At 45.9% G+C, this 23,084-nt stretch overlaps 1 protein-coding gene across 2 annotated transcripts in view; it reads left to right on the top strand.

The window, feature by feature from the left end:
- The window catches only part of SBF1 (SET binding factor 1), a 1,592,200-nt gene that overhangs the window by 839,223 nt on the left and 729,893 nt on the right, over positions 1 to 23,084 (top strand). For both annotated transcript variants that reach the window (XM_078677863.1, XM_078677862.1), the window contains 2 exons: positions 59 to 132; positions 3,236 to 3,431. In XM_078677863.1, coding sequence (XP_078533989.1) covers positions 59 to 132; positions 3,236 to 3,431 — 270 coding nt within the window. The remainder of the gene's footprint in view (positions 1 to 58; positions 133 to 3,235; positions 3,432 to 23,084) is intronic.

Genomic DNA, 23,084 nt, shown 5'->3' with positions numbered 1-23,084 from the left:
TTATGTCCCACTTATTTCTTTCCCTTACCACCCTTAGTTTAATATTTTATTCTTTCAGATATTGTCCAGATGCACATAGAGACGCTTGATGCTGTCCACAGAGAAAGCAAGAGGCTCCCTCCCATCCAAAAGGTATCACTCTTGCATCACTCTTGGTCTATGCTATATTTGGCTCTTATTTCAGCTCCCTGCTTACCTTTATACTGCTTTTGATCCCCTCCCTACCCTTTGCTCTTCATTGTTTTGGTTCTGTATCGAGTCTCAGCAAATGATTATAAGTTGCTTATTGATCTGACTAACGAGTTTCTTAGTGTGTGTGATAGCTTTCTTAGACAGTTTTTCTTTTCAAGGTTCTTTCCCAGTGTTTTATTAGGAAGAAGTCATTGCGTTACCAGTTGAGTGTGGTAAAGCTGAGTAATACTTGTGACTATTATTAAGCATCTGTCCGAATTGTTTGGCCTGCTTTATTCAGTTCTAGACTGGTGGTTCTTAACTTGTGGTCCATGGAACACCTAGGCTCCTCAACACCTACCCAGGGGGTCTGCAACTACTGAGCAAATTAGAAAGTTGTAGCAGATTAATAAAGTATGTATACATAAAAAACAAAATGGAAATGTTCAAGCTTATGTAAATGTATGCAAATTTTAAATTGGAGGCAAAATATTAAGTTGATATCCTTAGCTTGATTTGTGGGATCAACAGCGGTACTGCAAATAGAATTTAGTATGGGTGATTGTGAGCCTCAAGTGAAGGGCAGGCATGCACCAACAAAAGAGAAAGCATGCATTAAAACCAAAAAAGACAGTGATATGCCACAGGCTAGCATTTCCCTTCATCTTTTAGTAATGAAATCCTATATTGAAAAGCTCTAACCTTCCCATTAAAATGAACTTCTGATTTTTGTTTAGTTTATCTGTGATGTAAGCAAAACATTTTGTCATTTCTGTATATAGTTTAGTGTATACTTGCTTTTGTATTGTTTTGAGGTTCAACTAATAGATATTACTTAGGCGGGTTTACTCTGTTTCTAGTAGTGATTCAGTGTGGGTCCAAAGAAGCTAAAAGGTTAAGAACCACTGCTGGTCCCATTGCATATTAACATGCAGCAACTGGATACTAGAGGACTGTCATAAAGGGGCAAAAATAAATCCTCTGAAGTTCTCAAGGAACAAATTCTCTCAATCATGAGTAGGAACATTGTGAGGAAAATGTTACAATGGGAATTTCACAAAATGATTTAGACAAAAGCTATCCCGCAGAAATGTATTGGATCTTAATCCATTCTAGTATTTAAAATTCACAATTAAAAAGTGAATAAGAATCATAAGTAACAAGCATTGGCATTGCCAATAGGTCTCGCTTGTGGGACCTTATAAGTATTTAGTTTTGCAGCACAATATCCGATTATGCAACAAGGATATTGTGCTGCAAAACTAAATACTTATAAGGTCCACAAGCGAGACCTATTGGCTATGCCAATGCTTGTTATATAGTGCGGACAACAGTAGTGATACATGAAGCAAAAATTACAAGTGAGCATGTTACAAAAGCAAACGTTACGTTACATGAGACAATAGTGACAGTTGTGCAAGTATCAAGAGCAAACAAAATACAAGAGGTAGCAAACGATATGTTCTTAGAGGAAACAAGCTTCTCGGCATTGCTGGGTGGGGGAGTGGGGGGGTGGGCGGGGGAGCAGCAGGCAGATGCGAGTGGAGCGCGCGCTGGAGAGGGAGGGGGTGGGAGGACTAGACAGCGGGAGAGAGGGAGAAAGGAGCGCGAGAGCCCAAGGCGATGGCAGCGGCAGAAGAGCGAGGGAGCAGTTTTTATAAAGCGAGGACAACAGTAGTGATACATGAAGCAAAAATTACAAGTGAGCATGTTACAAAAGCAAGGCAATAGTGACAATTGTGCAAGTATCAAGAGCAAACAAAATACAAGAGGTAGCAAACGATATGTTACTAGAGGAAACAAGCTTCTCGGCATTGCTGGGTCGGAGCAGCAGGCAGATGCGAGTAGAGCGCGCACTGGAGAGGGAGGGGGTGGGAGGACTAGGCAGCGGGAGAGAGGGAGAAAGGAGCGCGAGAGCCCAAGGCAATGGCGGCAGCAGAAGAGCGAGGGAGGCATTTTTTATTATATAGTGCGGACAACAGTAGTGATACATGAAGCAAAAATTACAAGTGAGCATGTTACAAAAGCAAACGTTACATTACATGAGGCAATAGTGACAGTTGTGCAAGTATCAAGAGCAAACAAAATACAAGAGGTAGCAAACGATATGCAATAGCATATCTGAGGGAACACGGCCTGGGGGAAGCTGGCTGGGGAGGGGGAGGAGAAATGCAAGGAAGGCTGTAATTAGGGGAGGAGAAGCCGAGAAGCCGCAGAGCGCACGCTGGGCGAAGCCCTTTGATGTGCTGTGCGGCAAATGGAGGGAGGCTGATGCGCGTTCATGTTTGAACACGTGGTTCACATGAACTTCATGAAAACGCCAGCAAAAAGCTGGTGGTTTCATGATGTTTTCGCCACTTGAATTCTCGCTCCGCTCGATGCGCATGCGCGCATCGATAGGTCGCGAGACCTAAAAATGTAGGCAGCAACTTTAAGTTGGGCAGAATAGGGTGACATGCTTACCACACCAGGTATATACTCCAGATAACTGATTTGGTTTGGCTCCTTGCACAGAAACTATGTGGTGCTCATAGTTGAGCATTACTCGCATCTATAATCCACAGAAGAATTTTTCGACTTACAGAGATACTTTTCAAGTAATTTTGTACTATATAGATCCTGGATGTGCATGTAAAAAAGTTCTAAATGTGACTTAAGAGTTATAATCAATGAAAGATGTTGGAAGCATACCAAGAATTCATTTCACACTGTTCCTTACAATAGTGGTGGTGTCTTGAAATCTTATTGAGTGGATTTCTATTTCTCCTTCTACTTTACCTGAAAATAAGTGTATCTACATACTTTCACAGTGATCATAAATGCAGCATTTATACTGTTTTTCTTGCCTGAATGCCAGTCTACAAAAGATCACCCTGAAAGTTGATAATTCCTCATGGGTACAGTCTGTATCGAGGACTCCTTTAAGTTTGTTGGCACGTATGATGGTTGTTAAAGAATCGTATTGGACAGAGCATTTGTAGATAACTTGCTGCTTCAGTATATGCCACGCTTTCCTTTGTACCTCAATATTCTTCTGTGCCTTGATTCTTTTCCTTCCTTCTAGCCCAAGCTGCTCCGACCTGTGCTGCTAACAGGAGAAGAGTATGTGATGGAAGGTCTTCGTGTTTATCTCATACCAGATGGACGGGAAGAGGCATCAGGAGGAAATATTGGAGGACCCCCCCTGCTGCCAGCTGAAGGAGCTATTTTCCTCACATCTTACCGCTGCATCTTCAAGGGAACATCCACTGATCCTCTAGGTAAAAGGCTGTCTGTTTTCTCTTGCTCCTGCATTCTCTTGTCTGGTTTAGGTGTTTTTTCCACCAACATAGGGCTCTGTAGTTGCACGTTTTCAGTATCATATCTTCTTTCAGTTTCTCCTTGTGTGGCCAATATTTCTTTCGCATTGTCCATACTGGAAAATGCTCAATTAGCTGTCAATCCCAGTGCCATACATGCTGTTTTTAGTTCTGTATGGCTAAGCCCGCTGCCTTTGGGTGAGAGAACACTAATCAGTTGTATTTTTTCCTTCCTATAACTGTGGGAAAGAAACTGATTCTCACACGCCATAACTTCTTACACTTTGCAGTGACCCGTTCTTTTCCCCTATTATTGTTGCTGGCTTTTCCTCTAGCTTCTGCTTGTAAAGTTCAGGGATACCTCCCCAAGTGCTCACAAGTAAATCCTCTTTCCCTTGAGCACAAGAACAAGTGTAGGCATTGTAGGACAAGCAGGAAATGGAACTGGATCTAGCAGAAAAAACAGGCGCAGAGAAAAGGTTGGTCTTGAGGGGCTCTGTTCTTGAACGAGCTGAAGTGTCTTGATTGGCGTTGAACATACTGATGACATTGAGAATCGCTGTGTCAATTTGGGTGACTTCGATAGAGGTTGTGGTGCTGCAACTGTTGGTGAGTGTAGAGTCGACATGGCGCAGACAGAATGTACTGACAGCCAAGGAAACAATTAGAAGGTGTGTCTAATTTTGTGTACCTAGGCATTACACTCGACTCAAGGCTGTCATGGAAGCCACAAACATGTCACTCCACAATGGTCATCACACAAGGGTCCAGGGCCATTATTAACAAATATAACTCATCTTTGACCAAACCGATTACACCAGCCTTAGAGATCAATAAGCATAAAGCACACGTGGCTGCCCTATATGGGTCTCAACTGTGGGGCACTGATAATATCAAACAACTAAAGTCTGGTGAGAATACATTTATGAGAAGGATATTGGGACTACCATTAGCAATACCACTGTACCATGTATCGTGATCCAAACATAAAGCTGGTGGAGCATCTTGCAATTTTATGCATGGTGCTTTACTGGATTCGATTATGGACAACTCCGGAGCTGGTGGACTATAGAGAAGGCATTAAGGACATTTTAGAACTTGATAGGCACTAACTTTCCCTTGGCTTAGACATGTTCAGAAATGGTTTGACAAGCTTGGTCTTCATTCTAATTAGATGGAACTGCAATTGCTGGTGCAAAGTTCAAAGAAAAACCTGAAACAAACATATTGGTTGCATATCCTTAATGCTCTTCATAGCAAATCCAACCTAGGGAGATTGGCTACCAAATTCTTTATTGTGAAACCTAATTCATGTTATGAACAATCCCTTTATATTCAACTACAGCTGGCAAGAATTCTGTATATGAAATTTTGGCATGAAACTCTCCAAATCAAGGCTTATACTGTGAAATGAAAACCACATGGAGAAATGTCTTGCACTCCATGTACCTTGTGCCACAATGAAGATATTGCACACATTCTGTTCTTCTGCCTGGCAAATGATAGGACGTGGAAGCAATGGACTTGCCCATTATGTAAAAAGCTAGGGTTCCGGAAGTACCAAGATGCCCTTAGAGTAATGAAACATGATACAACGCCATATACACTTTCCGGGTGTGCAAATATCTATTAGTAGTGTGGTTTGCATGTGGTAAGATGGGCTGAAATTGTGATGCTGAAATAAGCAATACTCTTTTTCAGCACTGCTGATGATGATTGATGGTGTTGATGTCGAGTCAGCCTTTGGTGAACACGCCATAATCGAAGCCCTCCAGGGCAACGCTGTTGCCAGAGACCTCGATCTTGAATAACTTTGATAATGTCAAGAGTGGTGGTGATGGTGCTTATGTTTCGCATTCAGCCTCCTTTCCTTTCATCTCCCTCTGTCTGAGTCTTTTGTAGCGTTTGCTGCTTCTCAGTGATGGGTTGAGAAGAGGGTTTTTATGTTCTCTCTTTTTCCTCTTTTCTTCACCTCTCATTTCCTGCAGCATGTCTCTTAGTCTTATGCTTTCACAGGCCTTCAAGGTTATTTTAGACATCTGGCATATCTTGCAGTCTTTTACAGTATGAGCTGCTCAAAGTCATAGCACACACTCTTTGTAAGGTTCTGCTATTGACTTCTTCCTACCACACAAAGGACACTTAACAAAAAGTGAAGGCATTTCTGACAGAAACCTGTCCGAATCATGAAAATAATTCCTTCACTTGCCAGAGTATTAAAGACATGGAATGAATGTGAGAAAGATGAAATACGCTACACTTTGAAATGGGAGAAAATTAAAACGAAGAGTTATTAGGTTAACTCTTCGTTTTTATTTTTCACCCATTTAAAAGCATTCAGAAACATTTTGTTCACATGCGCCAGTATTGAGTTGACAAGGATTTTTATTTAAGATTTTTAAATACCTCGGTTCTTCACCTCTGTGCCCCAGCCTGCGTCATAAAGCTTACTGCACTACTCATTATCATGTAGCCAAATGATCATAATAAACACAGCCTTCCCTTGGCTTTAACCCCTTCACTGCGGCGGCTATTCCGCCGCAGTGCTAAGGGGGCACGGGCGGCCGAGCGGCGGGCGCATGTTGGTGACGGAACCGCTCCGTCACCAGCCGCAGTTGCGCTGTGCTCATGACGGAGCGGTTCCGTCACGGCCCCGCCCGCTCAATGGAACGCTCAGCGCAGGCGCGGAATCTGCGCCGCGCAGGCGTGCCGAGCAGGCCGTGACGGAACCGCTACGTCATCAGCACAGCGCGACCGCAGCTGATGACGGAGTGGTTCCGTCACCAGCAGGGGAGGGGTTAAAAAGGAAATGTGACCTGTGCTTATTTTAAAATTAACTAAAGGCTGCAAGCTGCTTTGAAGGTGTCTGCAAGCTACTCATAGCTCGCAATCGACTGGCTGGAGACACCTGATGTAGAATATTCCTGCCTATGTGCTGAGTAAACTCATCATCCATGCCTTTGAGTTTGAGGTAAAACCTGCCATTTCCCAAAGCATTGATCGAACTGCCTTAGAACAAACAGGCCAGCCTTTTCTGGACTTATATCCTAGTAATAGCCATGTTCAAGGCATGTGGGCTGCTGAATTCATATCTTAGCATAGATCGCCGCCCAGTGTTGGGTCCGGATGATTGCACCTTGTTGTCTTGGAAGAGTCTTCGAAGTATCACAAGATAGGTGACTCCTCCCTTGGACTACAGTGCACATGGGCATCCACTCCATCCTGAGATTGTTTTTTTCAGCCATTGGGTTCGATGTTATTTCCTATACTCCAACTTCGGTACCGAAACAAACTACTTTTTAAGGCCAAAAGGCCTTCGAACTCGATGGTATTGTTTTCGCTCTGTACCCCTCCACTCAACTTTTCATCTTGACCCAGTCGTTGACGCGGGCCGTTGGGCCTTATCGACGCCACGTGCGACTTTCGTCGATGGAAAGGTGTCCATTTAATAGGTGCCCACAATGCCACTCCAAATTCCCGCATACTGACAAGCACACAGTATGCAACAAGTGTTTGTCACCTGAACACAAAGAAGAAAATTGCCCAGCGTGTGCCCAATTCCGATCCAAGAAAACCATCAGGAATCGACTGGCTGCCAGGCAAGAGATGCAGAAGTCGGAACTGGAGAATATCTTCGAGGACGAACAATATCTCCCCGAAGCCGCCGACTCCGATCTAGAGATCATCACCGTTGAGGACCAATCTGACTCCGATGACCAGATCACGCCGGGGCAAACTGTGAGTACTCAGCCCCCCACTCCAATCAGCCCAAAAACGAAGGCTCCGGTCGAAGCATCGCCGAAAGGCCTTAGCCAAGATCGAGATATTCATTCGGAGACCCCACCTCTCGGCTCGGCTCTGAAGCCTAAACACACGCCTTACGGTCGCCCAGGCCCGAAGAAAGACATCGAACCAAAAAGAGCTTTCCAGCCAAAGGTCGTCGAACCGAAAAAGCTGGTCGACCCGAAAAGCGCAGAACAAAAGAGGGTGGTCCACCCAAAGGTCATCGACCCAAAGACGAAGGTCATCGATCCGAAGGGCGTACACCCAAAGAAGGTTGTCGAGCCCAAGAAGCACTCAGCACCGCAAAACTCGGAACCGAAGAGCGTAGTCGAGCCCAAGAAGCCCTCGGAACCGAAAACATCGGAACCGAAGAAGGCCGTCGAGGCCAAGAAGGTAGTCGATCCTAGCAAAACAGACGAACCAAAAAAGGCCGCTGATCCTAAAAAAGGGGGCAATCACACAAAAAAGACAATCGACCCGAAAAAAACCCTTGCTTCGGACAAAAAACTTACCGAACCAAGAACTCCCGTCGATCCGAAGGCCGTCGTCGACCCTAAAAAGGGCGCTGATCCAAAAAAGGACGGTGAAAAGAAAAAAGGCGTCGAACCAAAAAAGGTTACCGACCCGAAATCGGCATTGGAGCCCAAAGGAGCTCCAACACCAAAGGCCCTCGAGCCAAAGACTCCAAAACAAGTCAATAAACAGAAGCCTTCGACGCCAAAGCCACGGACTGTCGAGGAAGAACTCTAGGCCCTAAAACAGGACACGTGGTAGTTTACCATCGAAAGAAGAGGCCCTTACCACAAGACACTCCTTCTCCTGTTCCTACTAAGAAAAAAGACTTTGGGACATCTTCCTCAAGACCTTTTACTACTCCTCTTTTTTTTCCTGATATGCCTTTTGTACCCTACTTTCCCACACATTCTGATTACAATGAGGGAGAGGACATGGGGGAAGATCCTCAGTACACTTATGATGAACCAGGGGATCCTGATCCACAAGATGATACATGGGATGACCAAAAGGACCCTGACGAAGCGCTACCCATCCCAGACACTTCCCCATACCCTACAAAACCATCGCCTACTAACGACACTATCATGTTTAATCAGCTTATAGACAGGGCAGCAAAATATCACAATGTTGACATGCACACTGACCCTATAGGGGAGGACTTTTTATTTGACACTTTCCCCACTTCTGAAATAAATGTCAAAACACTTCCTATGCTAAAAGGGGTCCTAAAGCACGCGCCAGACATATTTAAAGATCGTGCTAGGGCGTGGGTGCTCAATCCGAGGATTGAGAAAAAATATAAGGCAGCCCCAGCAGACCCTACTTATATAAAACAACAATTGCCTTTAGATTCATTAGTAGTTGCAAATGCTCGTAAAAGGGCTAACTCACAGACAACAGGAGATGCTTCCCCTCCTGATAAAGAATCTAAAATACTAGAAGCCTCAGGGAAAAGGGTCGCTTCACAAGCCGCAAATTCATGGAGAATTGCGAATACACAAGCTCTTCTAACGAGATACGACAGAGCACACTACGACCAGCTTGAAAGTCTCATGCAACACCTACCAGAACCTTTTAAGGCGCAGGCTAACAAACTCATTCAGGAAGGCAAGTTCATTACCAATGCTTCCATCAAATGTGCGCTAGACGCAGCCGATAAGTCGGCCAGGTCTATCAATACCAGCGTTCTACTGCGCAGACACGCGTGGCTACGCATATCTGGTTTTAAGAATGAGGTGCAATCCACCATCCTCAACCAACCAGTAAACCAAGATTTCCTGTTTGGCCCCGCAGTAGACACCATTTTAGATAAAATGAAGAAAGACACTGAAACTGCAAAATCAATGGGGGCACTTCAGTTCCAACAACATCGAGGTTCCTTTCGTCGCTCCTCATATAGAGACGCAGGAAGAGGCAACACATCATAAAGCTCCTCTACCTTCAAATCTAATACACAGAGCACTTTTAACAAAGGCTCCAATAGAGGAGGTTATAGGGGCAACAATAACAAAGGCAGAGGACGTGGAGGCAATAACACCCGAGCCTCCACTGCCACCAAACAGTGACTTCATCACACTCCCTCCAGACCATCTAACACGAGTCGGAGGCAGAATCAACCAATTCCTACCTGTCTGGAACGCAATTACCACAGACAGGTGGGTGAGACAAATTATCCAGTATGGTTATTGCCTGGAACTCACTTCTACTCCACCCAACATACCACCCAAACACTGTCCTATGTCCAAAGAACACATAACACTGTTACAACAAGAGGTCCAATCCATGCTACAAATGGGCGCCATAGAGCCAATCCCTTTTCATACCAAGGAACAGGAGTATACTCTCTATACTTCCTAATTCCCAAAAAGGATGGGTCGCTCAGACCCATATTAGACCTCAGACCTCTGAACCAATACATACTGTCAGAGCACTTCCATATGATTACTCTACAACAGGTACTCCTGTTACTTCAGCACGGCGACTTCCTCGCCACATTAGACCTCAAAGATGCATACTTCCACGTACCTATACATCCAGCTCAAAGGAAATATCTCAGGTTCACAATAGAAGGTCAACACTATCAGTTCAAAGTTATCCCTTTTGGAGTAACTACAGCCCCAAGAGTGTTCACAAAATGTCTAGCCGTAGTGGCAGCACACCTCAGGAGGCAACACATCCACGTGTTTCCATACCTCGATGATTGGCTCATAAAAGCCAAATCGTACGCCCAATGTGCAAGCCATACGTCTCAAACACTCCAGCTGCTGCACAGTCTGGGTTTTTCCATAAATTACCCAAAATCTCATCTACAGCCCTCCCACATACAACAATATCTGGGAGCTACCATAGATACATCAGTAGCAAAGCCATATCCAAATCCAGTCAGGATAGTCAACATGCAGACTCGAATTCAGAAGTTTCAGCCACAACACTCCTTACCAGCTCGAGTGTTCATGCAACTCATAGGCATGATGGCCTCCTGCATATTCATTGTCCCTCATGCCAGACTTCAAATGCGTCCATTACAAGAATGCCTAGCACGGCAGTGGAACCAAGCTCAAGGACAACTAAAAGACTTAGTGTTGGTAGACAGTCGCGCTTACAACTCTCTGCAGTGGTGGAACCCACAAAACCTTTCCAAGGGGCGACTGTTCCAAGAGCCGGTTCCACAAGTAGTACTAAACAGCGGACGCATCACTGACAGGTTGGGGAGCCCACCTACATCAATACACAGTCCAAGGACTCTGGACAGTCAAGCAAAAGACACTGCATATCAACCACTTAGAGTTGCTAGCAGTGTTTCTAGCACTGAAAGCATTCCAAAAATACATATACAACAAAGCTGTGTTGATCCGGACGGACAACATGACAGCCATGTATTACATCCAGAAACAGGGAGGGACTCACTCTCTACAGCTTTCTCATCTAGCACAGAGCATATGGAGGTGGGCAATTCCAAAGAACATTTTTCTCCTAGCAGAACACCTGCCAGGGAAAGACAATCAAATAGTGGATCTGCTAAGCAGACACAGTCAACAGATACACGAATGGGAGATTTACCCTCAAGCTCTCCAACCATTCTTTCAAAAATGGGGGCATCCAGAGATAGATCTGTTTGCCACAAGCGAAAACTCAAAATGCCAGTACTTTGCCTCCAGGTTCCCACATCCGTTGTCACAGGGCAATGCGATATGGATGAACTGGTCAGGCAGATCTGCGTACGCTTTTCCACCAGCCCCACTGATTCCGCTAGTGGCACGCAAACTACGTCAGCAGTCACTGACAATGATCCTGGTTGCTCCAACATGGGCGAGACAACCATGGTACACAACTGTAAGCGTGGGAGGGGGGCTGGGGACAGTCTCTAGGTTAGGAGCCGGTGCCGCAGCAGTAATAGGCTGACTAGATTGCTTCTTTAAACTGGGTTTTATTTTTATAGTTCGTCGTGTTCTATATGTTAGTCTCTCCCTGGCGAAATCTAAGTTATCCGTGGTGGTGGTCTTCTCTGTGTGGGTTTCTCTGGGCGCTGGTCTTCCTCCGGGGTCGTCTCTCCCTGGCGCAACGTCTCAGGAACCCAAGGGGGAAAGAAGAGGGACAGAGGGAGGCCGTTAGCCGCTTATCTCTTATTGGTCTACACCCAATGGGACCCGGTGTTTGTGAAGGAGCACCAGTGTTAACTTCAGCCACTCTCGTGTATTGTGCTCAGGGAAGGGAGGAGAGAAGTGCGGTACAAGGGTTGGAGAAAGGTATGGGGAAACGGGAAATGGGTAGAGGGTGTCGGGTAATACTGAGGACAGACACACACAGGGGAATCTATACACTTTTTACAGGGGCACTCTTTCTCCCCACCCAGGCCGCCAAACGCCGCCGTACCTGACTAAGCCATACTCCTCCCTCGGGAGTATGGCCCGGCGGAACACAGGGTCGTTGGCCTCCTGGCTTTCCTCCACTCTCTGGTCTTTCGCTTCCTCCGTCTTCTTCTTGCTTCTCCGTCCTGTTCTCCTCGTGTTCTCCAGCCTTCGCTCCTTCGATGTCGTCACACGCCGTGTAGAGGACTTCTTCCGTATTCAACCATCCAGGAGTGTACACGTCAGTTGGAGGCGGGGTCTCATCACCGTCGTTATACGCCCAGTTAAAGGAACCTGTGGACGTTTCTTCGCTCGTATCCTGCTGAAGCTCCCAATCATCCCTCGCTGTTCCAGACTGTAGGGTAGAAGGGGAGGTATAATCAGGGGTCCACCAGTACTCCCGGCCTCCCTTCCCGACCCCGTTACAACAACATTCCTAGAACTCTCCGTGGTTCCACATCAAAGACTGCGTCTGTCGCCACATCTTCTAACTCAGAACCATGGAAAAATCAGGCACCCAGATCCCAATCAACTGAACCTAGCGATCTGGCTCCTGAAGTCTTAGAATTTGGATATCTCAACTTGCCTCCTGATTGTATGAACATTATCAAAGAGGCAAGACAAGACGCCCAACTACTAGAGCATGCTATGCAGCCAAATGGAAAAGATTTGTAATTTATTGCAATAATAACTAAATCAATCCATTAGACGATTCCATACAAAACATTATTTGTTACCTGTTGCATCTACAAAGATGCAATTTAGCATACTGTTCTATAAGACTACATCTTGCAGGTATAGCAGCATACTTCCAGAACGGACAACACCTGTCTCTGTTCAGAGTTCCAACAATCACAACTTTCATGGAAGGGTTTAAAAGGATAATCCCTCCAAAACATCCACCTCCATCAGTCTGGAACTTAAATATAGTACTTACCAGACTTATGGGACCTCCTTTTGAACCACTCCACTCATGTGAATTGCAATTTCTAACATGGAAGGTGGCATTTTTAATTGCCATCACTTCACTCAGACGAGTAAGTGAGTTACAGGCTCTAACAATTCAGGAACCTCTCATGCAAATACATGCCAATAAAGTAGTACTACGTACTAACCCCAAGTTCATGCCAAAGGTAATATCCACTTTCCATATCAATCAGTCCATAGAATTGCCCGTTTTCTTCCAAAACCCGCAGTCAGTAGCTGAGCGAGCCTTACATACACTAGATGTAAGAAGAGCTCTATTATATTATGTTGAGTGAACTAAACCATTCAGGAAAACAAAGCAACTGTTTGTCGCTTTTTCACAGCGACATAAGGGTAACCCCATCTCAAAATCAGGAATAGCCAGATGGATAGTTAAATGCATTCAAATATGCTACCACAAAGCAAAACGCACTCTAACAGTTCCCCCAAGATCACACTCTACGCACAAAATGGGGGCATCCATGGCTTTCCTAGGAAACATTCCACTAGAAGACCTCTGTAGAGCAGCTACATGGTCTACCATACACACTTTCACTAAACACTATTTTGTAGATGTGCAATCAAAGCAGCAAGGTGCTGTAGGCCAACCTGTTCTCAAAACTCTTTTTTAAACTGCTGCAGCTGGGGCAGGTGTCCACCGCTAGAGGAGATACTGCCATACAGTCTATGCTAAGATATGAATTCAGCAGCCCACATGCCTCGAACGGAAAAAATGCTACTTACCAGTATGCATCTGTTCTTGGCATGTAGGGCTGCTTACATTCATATTGCCCACCCTCCTCCCCGGGGCCTGTCGCAGCTGCAGGATTTTCTTTGCATGGCCATCTTTTACTTTTCTATACTCCCATCTTTGCCACAATGGCGAAAAACAATCTAAGGATGGAGTGGATGCTCATGCGCACTGTAGTCCAAGGGAGGAGTCACCTATCTCGTGATACTTCGAAGACTCTTCCAAGACAACAAGGTGCAATCATCAGGACCCAACACTAGGCGGCGATCTATGCTAAGATAGCCCTAGATATGCTCAGCAGCCCTACATGCCAAGAACAGATGCATACTGGTAAGTAGCATTTTCATTATATACTATATCTATAAGGCAAAACCTATTGTGAGTTGTTAGATTTAACCTTGGAAATCCGACAGAGAAACATGATGGAAAGAGGGCCGAATTGGTTAAAAGTGGATCTGGTTGAAAAATAGGATACAGCAAGTTCCATCTCCCAGCATTCACTAGACTGGCAGTTTGCTTCACAGCCTCAGTTTTTTTTGAAGTAGTTAAGCACAATTGTGAATTAATAGAAGTGTAATTTACTATTGGAATAATTGACAACTGGGGAGGCGGGAGTGTTAGTGACTTCAATGAAGATACTTTTAGTGATAAACTAGGATTTATGTAAGATTTCCTTCTGCATCGTAGGATTTTCACTGATGGTCCTAAAAGTTATGAGCAGTGAAAAATACACCATTTAGTATGGTTGCTGACAATCAGAGCCTTCTCTGAAGAGATTCTTCACAGCAACTTGGCCAAATAAAGTGTCCGCTTCTGAATCTTCATCTAAAGAGGGGGGATTAGGAAAGTGTGGCTAGTCTTCCAGATGGCTGCCTTACTTTTCTATGTTACCGGGACATTTCTTAAACAGACTTTGGTAGGAACCTTTCTTCATGTAGAAAGAACTCTAGGGTTCATAGAAAGGTGCTTATAGGCTAACTGATAACAAACGGCAATACACAAGATTTTCCATCTGGCAATGGATTGTTTAGAGTAAGGCATGCCAGTAAGGAGCGAACCATAACTGACAAACAGTTTGTTACTTTCACGTATTACTTTGGTCCTGTCAAGATAAATGTCACCATGATCAACAGAGGGAGAGGACTTCTCTGGCAAAGATGAGAGAGTACTGACATTTCTGAAAAATACAGTAGAGATGAGATTAAATTAATTCGAAAGTACTATAACACTTTCGGGAAGAAAGCGGAGTGTGTCCTTAAAGCCACTCTGTTGCAATGAAATATTGTGTAAGATTCTATTGCACAAAGAGCTTAAAGCTTACTAACCATCCTGACCAATGTAATAGCAACTACAAAAGCTACCTCACACGTAAAGTGTATGTGTGGCCTCAAAAAGGAGAACCATGAAGATCCGGTCGGACATAATCGGTGAGGGCTCTGCTGCAAGGGTGGCCACTAATATGGAATGAGACCCTCTAGCACAACTTTTGGACTTTACAAATAGCGGTTCAGGGGCTGCCATGCATTGAATATGCGAGTAGCCCCAAGTAATAGCAGATTAGAGACGGATGCAGCAAGATGAAACATTGAGGCAGAGGGGCGGCTGGCAACAAGCGAGACCAAGAAATACCCGGACCGGGCTGCTTCGGTCTCCCCTGCTCCGAAGACACTAGCACCACTGGCCAGAAGGCGGTAACAAACAGAGAGACGGAGCAGGGCTGGTAGGAGGAACTGTGCACTCCAGTGAGTGGCTCTGGGAACGACAGAGTGAAGGGCCCCCTTCTGTTCATGGCCACTGGCTGGCGCCGGCAGCCAAACTAGGAAGCATCGCCGGTGGGTACATGAGAGGTGAGGGGCAAGGGTCTACTCACCGGGTCCTGGGATTGGGGACCTTAGACGCGCTGACTTTGGAAACGGCGAAGCGTGGAATCAGCAGACTTGGTTGCCTGACCTTAAAATGGCGGTTCCTCAGGACACAAACAGAGGGTGGGAGGCAGCCCGCATTGCTCATTTTCATGGCGACAACGGAATCACAGAGCAGGGAGCTACATGGCCTAATTTCCTTTCGGTGACTCACAGAATAACGAATTGGTGGGTTGTAGAGGAATACTCCTGCCTACTGCAGAGACCAGAAGAGATAAACTATGCCGGCACCGCGGGGAAGGCAGATCGCCATGCTTATGCTCCTCTGCTAGTTCCACAAGTATATGGTCCTGTAGGCACTAACTAAGTCAAAGTCATAGAGCGCCTATTGCTAAGTAACCAATTTTAAGGCTAGCCCCGACACTGACTCAGACAGCACTCAAGGAAAGGTGGAGGATCTCGACATCTACTACAGGCAAACAGCGTCTTGAACTATATCTTGCCATCTGAAATGAGGGGAGTAGCCCCCGTGGAGAGCCCAGACGACAAAATGACGCTTACTAGGGAAGACCTCCTGGTGTCCTTAAGGGACTATAAACGCGAACTGAGGTAAGAACTGAAGTCGTATATGAACACATCATTGGAAAACCTACGTGTTGACCTTCAAGGCAAGCTCACCTCCCTCCAACATGTTGCTGACTCAGTGGGCAATCGTACCATGGATCTTGAAACTAAAACACAAGACCTAGAACAACGTCTCAACAGGGTGGAGGCGTTAGCAAAACACTTCCGGCTTCAACTCCAAGCATCACTTCTGAAACCTGAAGATCTAGAGAAGTGTTCCAGAAGGGAGAACATTTGCATTCACATTTTGGAGGAAGGGGCGGAATGATCGGATTTATAGACCTTTATAGTGGGTCTATTCTCAAAGCTACTGGGGCCTACGGGACTCAAAGTTAAAATACAGAGCACATAGAGTGGGCCCGCCGAACTCTGGAGGGTATAAGAGAAGTCCTAATTAAACTTCACTCATTCAAGGTGAAAGAAGCAGTTCTCCAGGCAGCCCAACGAGCAGGAGAGGTGGCCTTCCAAGGCTTCACATGTGCACTGTTTCAGGATTTCGCCCCTGCTACAGTAGCCCTCCGACAGCAATTCCGTCCAATCACGGGTTAACTGAGAAAAGACGCTATCATATATCGTTGGACATTTCCATTTGGCATTGCTTTGACATTAAAGCACAGATCTTATTAAGCGAACACACTCAAGGAAGCAGCAAGTATCCTGAACACATCAGCAGCGGAGACCCTGGACAAGGGAAGAGAAGAGGGTAAGAGGGTGAAGACCCAAATCGGGTGAAAGAGACATCCAAACCGGAACACTGGCGCACCCAGAGACGCCTGCGCCAACAGCAGAAATGGGGACGCATCTGGGGAAGCAGCGAGTCACTACCTGCGCCACAAAGAGAATGCTTTGTGAAGGAAATTTGACCCACTGGGACCTCCTGGAGACACATGACGGCTCACTCCGAAGAGCCGCACACATCTTATGCTTTAAAATTCACTGTAAAATAGGGGCCATGGGAAACAAACCCCTAAGACCACCTTCATGACTTTGCCAGAACGTTTATTTTTGTATTTTTTTTTTTTTAGGATAGACACAATATGATGCATCGTTTGCCCCTTGCACCAGCAGGCTTTGGCCTTTCCACCCCAATAGATACTTTTCTTATTTGGGAGAGCAACGTTACTTAGTTACTGTTCCCAGGTTCAAATTGGTTGTGGGTTTACTTTATCTTTTTTGCCCCTTTTTCTTAACCAAGGAGGTACAGACACTCTAAAACAAGGCCAACAGTTACAGGGACATCGGGGAAGGGATCGGCCTGCTATGGATCAAGGGGGAGAGATGGGGAAACCATATGGGTATCTAGGGTTTCTCGAGGTGGTAATAAGGGGAAGCACAGTAGGTTACGTTTCAATGGTAGTTACATCATTAGCATGGAACACTAAGGGTCTTAACTCCCCATCCCAAAGACACAAGTTATGGAAGTACCTATTAGACCAAAGACATGACGTAGTAGCTTTACAAGGGACACACTTGAAACTCTCTGAAGACTATAGACTACACCACAGAGCATATCCGATTAATTACCGGTCGTCAGCATCTACAAAACACAATGGGGTTGCCCTGCTCTTTCATTCCTCGCTAAAGTTCCAGCCGACAGGACACAAGTCTGACAGGGAGTGGAGACTAATTATGGTCAGAGGGCAAATCCATGGCAGAATGTGCACCGTTGCCTCTCTATACGCACCCAATAGTAATCAAAGACAGTTTCTGAGCTCTACACTTACAATGCTGCGAAGATTTGCTGAGGGGGATAAAGTGGTGATGGGGGACTTTTTAAAAACCAACAACATATTTTTTGTAATTTCAGTGTCAACGGTCACATACATTTTCCATTCAACATTTTGAATATTTGTACAATGTTTTAACGCCATAATAGAGGGTAGAGTAGTTACAATCATGGGATGTCCATCTGTCGCTCTCCAGTGCGCTGCATTTCCATTTCCACTGAGGGGAATACACACAGGTTGCCACGGTATCTATTCCACTTGCCCCATTTCCAGTCCCATTTCTTCGGACACCCTCTTGATTTAAATACCTTGTTTTCTGCAATCATGCATTTATCAAACTCTCTTACCCGCAGTCGGGGAGAAGGCTTCCCCGCCACCCCCCACCCTTTCGCTATCTCGTGTTTGACTAAGGTGTAGCCCAATGTGGTCAATTGTTGTTCCACCTCCGTGAGGTCAGTCAGCACCCACATATCAAGAAGACATAGTCTCGGCATAAGGGTTCACTCTTTTCCCAGGGCATTCTGGATGCGAGTCGTGGCCCCCTCCCATATTGGTTCCACCTTTGAGCAATCTCAAATTGTGTGATAGAAGCTTGCGTTTTGCTGGCAGCCCCTGAGGCAGAGCGAGTCTGCTCTTGAGCCTATCTTTGCCATGGTAACCCCGGTCAGGTAAGATCTTGGTAACATTTTGAGTTGTATTAACTGAAAACGAAGGGTGATGGCTGCTTTCCTAAGGGATGTTAGTGCTGTTTGCCATTCCTCATCGTCAATGGGCCCTAGATCTGCCTGCCATCTCTCTCGAAGTTTGTGGAAGGCGTCAGGTAAGTTGTTACATAGTTTTTTGTAAGTCAATGATATGGCTTTAGTGAGCAGCGGTCCGTTAAGTAGCCGGTCTTCCAACGGGGATGACTCTGGTATCTCATTCATGTCAGGAAAGGCTGTGATGAGGGCGTGTCTAATTTGAAGTTATCTAAACACCTCTCCATGGGCCATGTCATATTTCTCTCTCAATTCCTCAAACTTAAGGATCAAGCCATTTTTGATCAGATCTCCAATAGTGGAAATCGCTATGATATCCCACTTGTCGAAGCTAGGCTGACACAGAAGTCCCAATTTTGGAATATACCACAGTGGTGTGGCTTTTGTGAGGACATTTGACCTTCCGAGACGGGAGTTCGCCTGGTGCCGGAGTGCATTGGTATGAGCTATAGGGCCGAAATATCGCCCCTTTGAGTACTGCGCCCCCAAGTACCCTGCTCTCCCGGTTTGATATTTGTCCAGTAGATATGCTGGATCCATAGGGGGGCGATATATCCAGTCATTTACCACCATTAATTGCGATGCCCAATAATAGAGCCTAATGTCCAGGAGGCCGATGCCCTCATCGTACCACCCCTGTTAGCTTGATCAGCGCTGTACGAGGAGACCCACCGTCCCATAGCAACGTCCGGATTTCACTTTCCACTACGGAAAAATATGCATCTAAGACCCGGTATGGACAGTTCTGAAGGATGAAGAGAAAATGTGGAAGGGCCAGCATCTTAAAGAGAGCCGCCTGGCCCACCAGAAAAAGGGGCAGGGATCTCCAATGCTTAACATCTGCACGCAGCCGGGCCAATGGAGCGGCAAGATTATGATCATAAAAAATTTGGGAATTTGGGGTTATATAGATTCCCAGACATCGAAAACCTTCCGTGGCCACCTCTACATTGCAACCCGGGGAAAGCCGAGGAACCGGGTCAGAAGAACAAATAGTACCGACTTGCTTCAGTTGATAGCATATACCGAGTACTTACCAAAGTTGGTAAATATATTTAATACCCCGTGTATAGATCTATACGGGGAGGCAAGCTAGAGCAGAATGTCGTCGGCATATAGGGATATTCGGTCATCATACCCCTCTGCCCACTTCAACCCCCTCACCATAACATCACGTCGGACCCAGGAAGCCAGCAGTGCCAACATGAGAGAGAAAATCAGGCGGGATAGAGGACAACCTTGTCTGGTGCCCCTTTTTAATGAGAATATTTGATACGTATAGTTATTCACTCGCACTTGGCCCTGTACACCCGTATAAAGCAGTCTTATCCAGCCAAGGAACTTCGGGCCAAAGCCCATACACCTTAGGACCTCAAAATGGTATGGCCACTCAATAGAGTCAAACATGGCGTTTGGAGGCATCAAGGGATAACACCACTGCATCTTCCTCTATAAACTCTTGGTGTGCGAACACATTGTGAAGACGCCGTATATTAAGCGCCGTATTCCTCCCTGGCATGAGGCCAGATTGGTCTGGATGGACCAGTGAGGAAATAACCGTGACCAATCGTGAGGCAAGTAGTTTCGTGAGGATTTTAGCTTCTATGTTAATTAATGAAATTGGCTGGTATGAGCCACAGTTATCAACAGGCTTCCCCGGCTTACGAATCACAACTATAGATGCTAGGTGTTGATCTTTCGGCAGGATCCCTTTCTCATAACTCTCATTGTGCATGGCCCGCAAGTGAGGGGCTACCTGGAGAGGGCAACCATTTTTAGAAATTCAATGATTGTCCCATTGGGTCCCATCACCTTCCCCAACTGGATGTGACTTATGGCCTTCTGTATCTCGTTGTCAAGTCCTCTTCAAGGGCATCTCTATCAGTGTCAGAGCGCGTCGGTATGTCACTATCTGAGAGAAATTGGCCAGATTCTTCCGCCGTATACGTAGTGGAGGGGGAGTAGATTTGCTCCAGATAGTCCGCGAAGGCTTCTGCTACGTCCATTGGGTGTGTGATTTGTGTTCCATCTCTAAGAGTCAACCTGGGCACCCACCTCTCGCCCTGATCCCTCTTCTCTAACCAGGCCAAGATTTTACCTGCCCTATCCCCCAGTTCATATATCCTATGCTGAGTGCTGTGGAGTTTGGCCATCATTTGTTTCCTCGGCCTAATCTTATATTCCTCCTGTTTAAGCGTGAGGCGGTGTATAGCTTCCGCTGAAGGCGCATTGATACTTTCGACCTCCATCTGCTGAAGTTAGCTTTCGAAGTGGACTAGCTGTTGCTGTCTTTTGTTAGTATATCCCACCTTGAGGGACAGGGCCTGTCCCTTCAAGACTACCTTAAAGGCTTCCCATATGGTTTGTGCCAAGTCTACTGACCCCACGTTATCTTTGAAATAGTTGATGGTGTGTGTAAATAGTTCCTCTTTAATAGCAGGGATTTTTATCAGCCAGGGACGGAGGGTTATCGTGGCCCGCGGAAGATAGTTGAAATTTGTAAGTTCAACCCTCACCGCGTAGTGATCTGAAACACCCCTCGACAGGGCGTGGGGATTGAGGAAGTGGCAAATAGAAGCCGAATGTGTGTTAGGAAGTAGTCAATGAGGGATGAGCTCTTGTGTGTGTTAGAAAAGTAGGTGTATTGGGCTCCATCCGGCTGTAGCGTACACCACACGTCGGTCAGTCCCAGAGCTGTGATGAACTCTTCCATCAATGCACTAGGTCTTGTCTGGCCGTTGTGGATACCTATCCCTCTGACCATCCATGGTCATGTTAAAATCCCCCCCCCCCCACAGGAAGGTCTACTAGTATCTTGCCCAGGTCTACCAGTGCCTACTTACACAGTGCTGGCGGGAGGTATATTGAAACAACATTCAGCACTCTCCCCTCCCACTGTTCCTCTAGGACCGCAAATCTGCCCCCTGGGTCCACCCATGTGCGCTTCACCATGAGTGCCAGGTTCTTTTTAACAAATACACCTGTCCCACGAGATCCTGAAGTGTATTCAGCGTGTATCAGTAATTTATAACTCCACCGTGTAAGGGCTTTACATTTGTTCCCCACCATATGGGTCTCCTGTAATAACACCATTTTTGCCTGATGTTTAATAATATTAATATCGACATTTGTAGAGCGCGAACAGCTACATCAAACAGACGTGTCCCTGCGCTATAGCAATACTGTGGCAAGCGAGGAAATGCGAGGAAATCGGCTCAGCAGATGACTTAGGCATGTTGACCTAAGCTGAATAGCCAAGTTTTCACACTCTCCTGAAAAGTGGCTCTGAATCAATATGTCGCAGGTTATTTGGCAAGGAGTTCCACAGCTTGGAAACCTTGACGGTGAAAATTCTGCCACCCATCCGGGCTTTCCTAAACCGTGGAGTGTACAATAGGTTTTGTGTGTTAGATCTCAGTAAACAATTCTGCTTATAGCTGCTAAGCCGTTGTTTCCGGTAGGTCGGGCAATTACCATGTATTGAGCGGAAAGCAAATGTCAAAGCCTTGAGTTCGATTCTTCTGGCTACTGGCAGCCATTGAAGCTCCTTGATGTACAGCGAGATGATGACGGAATGGTACTCTTCTGATCAGTCTTGCAGCCGCATTTTGCACCATCTGCAATCTTCCAATCATGTAAGCTGGCAGACCTACATAGAGGCCATTCGCGTTAGTCCAATCTGGTTGTCACCATGGCATGTATTATGACTCGGGTGCTTTCCTCTGGCAACAGATGGAGGAAATTACGTAGGCTTCTCAATTTGCCTAAACAGGCTGATGTTACTTGCCGGATCTTTGCCGAAACAGAGAGATCAGTTTCCCACTTAACCCCCAAATGTTTTGCCATAGCTGTAGGAGTGGGAGGGGCACCCATTTCCTGCGGCCACCATAGGTCCGCTGGTGACGGGGGATTTTTTCCAAAGAAGAGCACCTCAGTTTTCTCTGCATTAAGTTTCAATTTATTATTATTCATCCTCAAGGAGATATCTTTCAGGCAGCCCTCGCCGCACTGGAATGCGTCATCTGATTGCTCTTTAAACTAAAGCACCAAATGGGTGTCGTTGGCGTATGATATCGCCTTCACGCCACAGTTGGCAATGAGTGAGAACAACGGGGCCAAATAAATGTTGAAAAGAAAAGGACTTAGTGCTGACCCGCTGAGGAACTTCACACCATATCTGCTTGGATTTTGACTTGTGGGGTTGTAAGGTGATTTGTTGAGTACGTTTGGTGAGAAACGACTGCAACCAAGCCAGGACTGCCTCCCCGGCCAATGTCACGGATACTTTGCAGAAATCTTGAGTGGTCTACAGTATCGAATGCCCCGGATAGATCCAGTAACACCAGCATAGCTGAAGCCCCTGAGTCCACTGACATTCTTACTGATTCCGCCACCTCTAAGAGAGCCAGCTCATTACTGACACCGGGTCTGAAGCCAGATTGGGTATTGTGTAGAATGCCATGTTCCTTAACCTGTTCCATGATCATGACAAGGTCAGCTCGTCATGCAGTGCACTGATCCTGTGCTAATGACGAGGTGACCTTGTCATGAACAATGGAGTTTTCAATAAATCAGCACAGGAGGGGAAAAGCCTTAGCAGCCAAGGTGTTAATAAAGTTGGACAGTTGTCTTTGTACCCATTTTTCCAGCATTTTAGCAGGGGCTAGTAGTAATGAGATGGGGTGATAATTACTCGGATCTCCTGGCACTCCATTGGGGTTTTTCCTGAGGGGGAGGACAATGGCATGTTTCCACATGTCAGGGAAAATGTCAGATGAA

The sequence above is a fragment of the Lissotriton helveticus genome, chromosome 1_1 (genome assembly GCF_964261635.1).
Source record: "Lissotriton helveticus chromosome 1_1, aLisHel1.1, whole genome shotgun sequence".
NCBI classification, from domain to species: Eukaryota; Metazoa; Chordata; class Amphibia; order Caudata; family Salamandridae; genus Lissotriton; species Lissotriton helveticus.
This window is presented reverse-complemented; position numbering and strand designations above follow the sequence as displayed.